The 8,084-nt window shown below is 59.3% G+C and overlaps 1 protein-coding gene across 1 annotated transcript in view; it reads left to right on the top strand.

Moving 5' to 3' along the window:
- Window positions 1-8,084, top strand: part of SHANK3 (SH3 and multiple ankyrin repeat domains 3) — a gene marked incomplete at its 5' end in the record, with an annotated part of 46,094 nt that overhangs the window by 23,669 nt on the left and 14,341 nt on the right. The window contains 3 exons of the mRNA XM_010828574.1: window positions 3,010-3,140; window positions 3,778-3,862; window positions 7,832-7,894. Coding sequence (XP_010826876.1) covers window positions 3,010-3,140; window positions 3,778-3,862; window positions 7,832-7,894 — 279 coding nt within the window. The remainder of the gene's footprint in view (window positions 1-3,009; window positions 3,141-3,777; window positions 3,863-7,831; window positions 7,895-8,084) is intronic.

Genomic DNA, 8,084 nt, shown 5'->3' with positions numbered 1-8,084 from the left:
ATCCATGTGTCTGGCCTGGCTGCACCGGGCGCAGCATCCATGGGAGGAGAGAGGCTGGGCCTGGGTGCTGAGTTCCCGCGTCTGCAGGCTCCACCTGTCCGGTGGCCGTGAGCCTCTGTCTGCCATGCGGCCGTCCATGCCAGAGGGGAGCCTGCGAGGGCTCGGTTGTGTGTCCCGACCTCTTTGTGCCTGGTGCCTCCCTAGTCCTGGTCGCTGGGCGTTCCCTGTGCGTGGGGCACACTCACCTGTCTCAGCCCGGGTTCCCCATGTGACCAGCGATCTTGCCTCTGAGTTTTCCCAGTCCTTGCCCCAGTCCCAGGTGAAAGGCTTTCCCCAGGGTCTTTTCAGGTAGAAAACAGATGACTGGGTCTCCTCTGGGGACACTTTTCTTCGCACCTTTGAGGCAGACAAAGATGCTATCTTAGGAATGTTTTGGTTCTGCCCTCAGCTCATTAGCGGGGCTTCCAGGGTGCTCTGCTGTGGCCTGTGTGCTGCTTCCGGTTGTAGGGGACGTGGTGGCGATTCGTCGCCCCTGAAGGCCCCTCATCCCCTCTTGGGTCCTGGTCCAGAGAGGTGCGTCCCCAGCTGCATCCCTGCCGTGTCTGGTCCCCACACCCAGCGTGGCTGCGGGCAGTGGGACTGAGCAGTTCCAGGGCCCCAGGCCTGGTTCCTAATGGCCTTCATTTCTTCTTTCTTTAAGAATCTAAAGTAATTTATTTAAGAATATATTTTTTCTCGTTTTGTTGGGGATTGTGGTCAACCTCACCAACTTGTAGTTTGCAGAATTCTTGGTTCTTTTCCTTTTGAAAATAAGTCTTGTCTGGCCTCGGGCCCCCTTGCTGGTGGCCAGTGGTGGTTTTGCTTTGCTAACTTGCTTTGTGTCTCTGGAACTGAGTTCTTCTGGACCTAGAGATGCAGCATGTAAATACCCAGCTCAGGTGAGCATGTACCCTGTGTGGCACATGGAAATATTTTCTCTCTGCTCATGTCGTTATGTCTGCGATTTCTGGATAATCTGGTTGTGAAGCCTGATCTCTCATTGGATCTGTGATTTGGGGCAGCTCCTCTCCCCAGAGCTTCAGATTCTTGCTGGTGAAGTGGAGACAGTAGCTGTGTCCTCTGCCTGTGGCTGTTGCGGGATGAGAGGAATCGTGGTCTCTTCTCACGCTGGAAGTCACCAAGTGAAAAGTGAAAGTGAAAGTCGTTCTGTCGTGTCCGTCTCTTTGCGACCCATGGACTGTACAGTCCATGGGATTCTCCAGGCCAGAATACTGGAGTGGGTAGCCGTTTGCTTGTCCAGGGGATCTTCCCAACCCAGGGATCGAACCCAGGTCTCCCACATTGCAGCTGGATTCTTTCCCAGCTGAGCCACAAGGGACTTAGCAAATGGTGGTGATGGGGATTCAGCTTCTGAAAGGAAATCACTCACCTCATTCCAGAAGCAAAAGGAAGGCCCCTCTGACCCCCACTGCCCCTGGGGGTGCTGAGAGCTGTGCACAGGCCAAGTGGGCTGGTCTGCAGATAAAAGTGTGTTTTGCTGGTGACTCCAGCATTTGCTGAACTTCCATGTATTTGGGGCCCGGGTTGGATGCTCAGGACACGAAGGCACGGACGGCCGTTTGCTCTCTCCTCCTCACGGGCTGTCTGGGGAGATGAGGTGCAGAGACAAGAAGGGCTGTAGAAAGTGTATCCTTAGTGCCTGCCTTGAGCCAGACGCAGCTGCAGCCCTTGGGCCGAATGTGCTGATTCTCACAACAGACACTGAAGCGGGCACCTTTTTATGCCTGTTTTATCAGATCAGGAAATCAAGGCACAAAGAGACTAGGTCAGGACAGTCAGCATACAGGATGGGACTGGAGATCTCAGAGGAGTTTGTTTCCGCCCCTGTGGCAGTCGCCGAGCAGTGCTGGGAGGAGGTGTCATGCTGACCGCCGCGCTCCCGCTGGGGCACTTGGGGCGTCAGGTGGCTAGTTGTAGCAGATGTGTGGGGGGTGGGGCTCGGGGGGTTGGTGGCTGAGTGACAGGTGGGTCGCAGTGGGGCTACGGACAGCCAGGCCAGGGGGCAGCTGGGCAGACAGTGGGGCTGCCTCCCTCTCTGCTGTGTCCCGCGTGCTGGCCCTAAGTGGACCCTCCCCAGTCATCCAGACACACTTGTTTAACAGAATCTCCAAGTCATGTTGTTCATTAAAACTACTGCTTTCCAAAACATTAAATAGCTTTAAGAGAAACGAGCAAGCAAAGCTTTTCTTTCATAACAGATTTGCAAAGAGTGCCTCCCGAGGGCACCTGGTTTAGGCCTCAGCCCCAGGCTGGTCCTTCTCCCTCCTAGCTTCTGGGGCAGCTTTCTGAGGGGCTGCTGGAAGCCCCTCAGCATTGCCTCTCCCAATAGCCTCATCTTAGCACTTCCCACCTAGATGGAGCTGCCTTTCGAGCTGTAGGTTCTGGGGCCTCCTCATCTGCATAGAGCTGTGCTTTAGGTCTCTAGCTGGGGCAGTGAACCGCTCGCTACCCCCTCCCTGGTTTTGGTTTACGCACATTCTTTATGGACCTGGCTGTGCACCAGGGTCTGTTCTGGAGCTGCTGCTTGCCTCGGTGCAGTGAGGGTGCAGATGGGAATAACGGAAGGGCAGCGGCAAACTGGGAAACTCAGGAAGTCTCTGGCTCTGAACAGTCTTGCCCCTGCCCTGGTCCTCCCCTTCATGGCCAGCCAGGCTTTCCTGGAGCCGCGATCATGGATTTACCTGGAGCATCCCTGAGAGGAGAGGCCAGGCTGGAGTGGGGGCTGGTTCTGGCGGGTGCGGGGCTTGGATGGGACACAAGTCCCAGGCCTCCTATCTTGGGTCAGGAGCGCATGCCTTGGGGAGGGAAGGCCGGGCCGGGCTGGGCCGGGCGGCCTCTGTCAGCAGCCCCGGGAGGACCAGCTTTGCGGGAGGGTGTGTCTGGGGCTGCAGAGGGCTGTCGCAGGTTCAGGGGCCCCGTGGCTGAGGCAGCACCTCTCTGGCTGTGCAGAGAAGCTGGACGAGATCCTGGCGGCCGCCGCGGAGCCGGCACTGAGGCCCGACATCGCGGATGCGGACTCGAGAGCGGCCACCGTCAAGCAGCGGCCCACCAGCCGGAGGATCACCCCCGCTGAGATCAGCGTAAGCCCGCCTGAGCTGGGGGCAGGGCCGTGGGCGGGACACGGGGCCACGGGGCCGCGTCCCCTCCCCCGGCTCGTGCATGTGGAGGGTGAGGGTCCCTCATTTAGACTCCACTCTTCAGGGGTGGGGGTGAAGGACCCCAAAGCCTCTTCCGAAGACGCTGGGGGCCATCTGAGTTCCCCGAACAGCCACAGTTAAAGCGTGCTGAGTGCTCACCCTTCTGGCTGTGGTGCCCTGGCTGTGGTGCTCGATGCCTCCTGCCTTAGGCAGGCTCTCTGCCCCCTGGAGCAAGGACCCTAGCCCAGCTGAGGCCACAGCATGGTGTGCCTCTGTCCCCCACCGCCCACTTCTGGGCTGTTTCCACCCGCTCCCCACCCCCCCCCCAGCCTCACCGAGGCCCCTGTCTGCAAGAACCCTGCCCAGGGCTGCCTGGGTCCCACAGCTCTGCCCCTGCTCCTCGGAGGCAGGACCTGGGTCTGGCTTCTGTGTCAGCACCATGGGCACCAGGGCTGCTGGAATTAGCACATGGAGGGTCTGATCTCAGGCTTAGGAGGAGGATGGGTGGGGCTGGATGGGGAACTAGGGACCCTGGTGCTCTAGAACCTCCATATACCCCTGCCCCCTCCAACTCTCACAGTCACTGTTTGAGCGCCAGGGCCTCCCAGGCCCGGAGAAGCTGCCAGGCTCCCTGCGGAAGGGGATTCCACGGACCAAGTCTGTAGGTACGGCTGGGCTGGGGGCTGCATGGGGCTGGAGGACTGGGTGGGTCTGGAGTGGGTGCCGGGCTGGAGGCCCCTGTCTCTTCCCACCCTTCAACTGAGGTTGACAGTTTCTCTCCGGGTCCTGCCTCTGCCTGGCGGCGGCCCAGAAATCTCATTTGTTTGTGGACATAGATGGGGGCGAGGGGATGTCAGTCCTTCACCCAACCAAGAGATACTTTGCTGAAAGATACCCCTGAGGCTTCTCCCCATCCCTCCCCACCAGCGGGCACCCCGGTCCCGCCATCCCACAGACACCGGCGTCCCCGTCCCTGGCTCTCCTGTACCCTGCCTGGCTGTGCCCCTGCAGCCCGAGCTCATGTCACACTTCTGATGCTAAAGCTACTCTCCCCTTGAACCGCCTCCTCCCCTCTCCAGCACTCCAGCTACGTCTCTACGTCCCTCCTCTCCTTCACAGGCAGTTTTCTGCAGAAGTCTCCCTATTTGCTGTCTCCCCACCTGCCTCTTGGCCTGGGGCAGGCCAGCTTTGTCCATACTTAACACTGAAATTGTTCCCACCAGGGAATCCCTCCCAGGGGACACACTTGACTTTCCTGCTCCCTCCTCCTTGAAGTCTTCCTCTCTAGGACTTCAAGGACAGTTGCCGTTTCCCCCTCGGTTCTTAGTCTCCATCTCTCGCCTGCGGGATGTGGGTCTTTCTCAAGGCTGTGTCGGCCTCTTTGCCTTCAGCACCTGTCCCCATGGGGCCTCGTTTCCCCTCACCCTTGGCCACCTCCTCCCCTGACCCTGGGCTGGATCATCTAAGAAGCCCTCCCCACCATGCCTCCCTCTAGGCATCGGGGCCCCCTTACCTCCCAACCTGTCCATCCATCCACCCACAGACACGTCCAGTTTTCTGTCCATCTGTTCACCCGCTGACCCCTCTGCCTGCCCACCCCTTTATTCCTGTGTGCCCGATGCCCAGCAGAGTACATGCCAGTGCTTACTCGAGCATGTGTTTACATGTGCTGGTTCATTTACTACTTACAGTAGCCTTCCTTAGACAACACTGTCAGTACCTCTAGATTGCAGATGAGGAAACTGAGGCAAAGAGGAAAAATGACTTGCTCCAGGTCACACAGCTGCCTTGCCTGTCTTCTGTCCACTCATCTGGCCAATCAGCTGCAAACTGATGGCAAACCCAATCCCTTATTCACCCCAGGGTCCTGCTGCTTAATACACACTCTAAACTGATGCTGGGCAGGGTCTGGGGACTCAGTTGGGGGAGGTGACATGTTTGCAGACAGCTCAGCTCAGCAGTTGCATGGTGGGTATGCAGGCATATTTACTAGGGAGGACCAGTCATGCTTGGGTGTCAAGGAAGGCTGGGGAGTGTGTGTTTGGGTTCAGACGTGCAGGGCGCCTGGGGTTCTGGGAGATAAGGGGGTGAGTCGCTGCGCAGGGGCCCTTCAGAGACTGCTAGGGCCGTTTGTGCAGGTGGAAGGCTGGGGAAGAGGGCATAGGCGAGCGCAGCTATTTTGGAGCCAAGAAGCACGTCCCCCTCACCTCCCTGGCCTAAGCCCTGGGCATCTGTGTTTCCTCCTCATGCTCTGGCTGCCCCACCTAATAGGAGTGGTGCGCTCCCTCACACACCTGGCAGCTCTGCCTGGCCAGGCCTCGCTGTCTTGTGCCTCAGTCTCTGAAGCCCCAGCTTGGGTCTCCCTGTGACCGCCGCCCGGGCTTCACCCTCTGTTTACCCTCCAGTCCACCTCCTTGGCCAAAGGGGGCTTCTGCAGTGCAGAGATCACCTTGCATCCCTGGAGTTACTCCTCTGTGGGCTCCGCGTTGCCTCGGGGCCCTAGGCCATCCTCTGCTGCTTCATCTGGGGATGTTTGTCTCTGTCTCCTTCTGACTTGGCTCTGCATGCACTGTTATCCCCCCACCCTCACTCTCTCTGGATGACCTGTCCCTCAGCCCCTCCCAGTCCCAGTACTGAGCCCCGCAGGTCCAGATCTAAGTGCCTGTCTTTCAGGCTGTGAACCGCTTGGTGGAGATTGCCAGGGTTTCCCTTCCTGGACGCTCCTGGGCTCAGTCCACAGGGAGCTCGTCTTTAATCCTCCATGCCCTAGCCTGCCACCTGTCACTCACTTGAACGTTGATGGAGGTATCAAGACTCTGGGGCTCCTCACCCCTTGTCCTGTCTATGTGACCCTGGCCACACATCTCAATCCTTGAAATTCAGGGTCCTGACCCATAAACCTGAGGACCATCTAGTACCTACCTCCTAAGGCCACTCTGAGGTTCACTCAGAGGGCTGTACTCATGCTGATAGTAGCTGTAGTCCTGCATCTTGAGGCTGGTGCACAGAAAGTGCTGGAGAAATGCCCAGGTTTATTATTTGGGCAGAGGGCCCCACCTGCTCTGCGTCAGAACAGAGTCCCATTTTCACCCCAAGGCAAGTGGCTTGTCTTCACCCTGCCTTAGAACGCGGTGTGCCAAACCTCCTGCATCCTCCAGGAGTGCTAGCTGGTCCCGCGTGGCTCCAGCTCGTGCACAAGCTGGTGGGTGTTGAGCTGCGTTTATATGCCGCGCAAGAAATGTGGCGGGGAGGAGACCCAGGCCAAACCTGGCCCAGAATCTGTGTCCAGCAGTGGGGGTGGAAGGCAGACCTAAAAATGATGATGGTGATGACGACTGTAGCTGCCTTCCTGGGGTGCTTCTGGGTGCTCAGCCCTGTGCTCTAAGCTTTAAACGGCTCCACGTCACACTTCCGTGGGAGGGGGCAGGTCTCCAGAGATGAGGAAGCTGAGGTGTCAGGAGACGAAGAAACATCAGACAGTAACTGGCAGAACTGGAATTCAAGCCTTATCGCACACCAAAGGCCCCCAGCCCCACCACACGCCCCTTGCGGTGCTGTTACGCAGACACGGGCGGGCAGTGCTGTGTGGGTGGACTGGTAGAGTGCCACGGCGGCGGGGGGCGGTGGGTGGGGACAGGCGGTCTGCACGGGAATGCGGCCAAGCCCTGAGCCAGGCCAGGTGTAGATCCACAAGCAGTCTTCCCAGAGCCCTGTGCGTCAGCTCTGAGGAGCCGCTCGTCCACTCTCCTTGGCCTGGGCTGTTCGTCGCCTGCAGCCTGACTGAGCGCGTGGGCGGCCCAGCTGTCCGCACTGCACACGGGCACCCGGGAGGCCCCGCCAGGTTCTAGCGAGGTGGCAGGACAGTGGGGGCCCTGCGTGTTCCAGCCCTGCTCTTGCACAGACCCTAATGACATCGGAGTGAGGCAGGAAGTAGGGTTCATTTTAACTCTGTGTTGTCCACGAGAGAACTGGGGCGTCGAGGGGCTCAGGGCCTGGCGTAGGCTTACACAGCCAGTAAGGAGTCAAGCTGAAATGTGGGTCACGTGCTCAGCCTGCCATCCCTCCTCTGCCCAGCCTTCCCGAATTTCTGCCACTAGGGCTACGGCAGTTCATGGGGTCGCAAAGAAAATGCCTTAGTGACTGAACAGCAACAAGGGCTATGGTATGACCTCCTGGCAGCCTCCCCCAGCCCAGTGCCCACGGGTCGCTAGGATGGAGCCTCTCTGGACCTGTCTCTTCACAGAGCACCACTCACCCGGGCCTCAGCTCTCTCTTCCTGGCCACAGTCCTGTTGCCCCCTTGCCTACAGTGAATCACTCCTGCTTGAGAGAGTTCCCCCTTATATCTGACTGTCTCCCTTCCTCCAACCCCGGTTGCCACCAGGGCCTCCCAGTGACACCTGCTTATTCCGCTGCTGGTGGCTCAAGAGGAGGCCTTGCTCAATCTTGGGCGGGAAGGCCTGCTCCGACCACCCCTCGCCCTTCTCTGCAGTTCCGTCCCCACTGCTGGGGTAGGGGTGGGTGGGGGCTGCTGTCTTTGGGCCCTCTCCATGGGTCAGAGTTGGAGTCTTCTCTCAAAAGTCTCTGCTGCTGGGCCCTCCTCTCCCCTGTATTTGAACCCATCCCTCTCCCCAGTCCGCAGGAGCCCTACCAACCTGACGCCCGGCTTGAGGTGCAGAGCCTGGCCTTCCGGGACCAGTCCAGCCTGAGGACCTTGCTCAGACCCCCTGCCCTGGGCTCTCCGTGTCTCCCCGTGTCTCCCTCTGCTCTGTAACCCTAGTGCCCACACCCACCCTGACTCCATCCTCTGGCGGGCAGGCCAGCAGCCCTAGCAGATTTTGAAGATGCCTTTGCGCCCGGGACCTGGGCTGCCCCCGGGGGTGGGGGG

Source organism: Bison bison, unplaced genomic scaffold (genome assembly GCF_000754665.1).
Source record: "Bison bison bison isolate TAMUID 2011002044 unplaced genomic scaffold, Bison_UMD1.0 scf7180017858667, whole genome shotgun sequence".
Lineage (NCBI taxonomy): Eukaryota > Metazoa > Chordata > Mammalia > Artiodactyla > Bovidae > Bison > Bison bison.
This window is presented reverse-complemented; position numbering and strand designations above follow the sequence as displayed.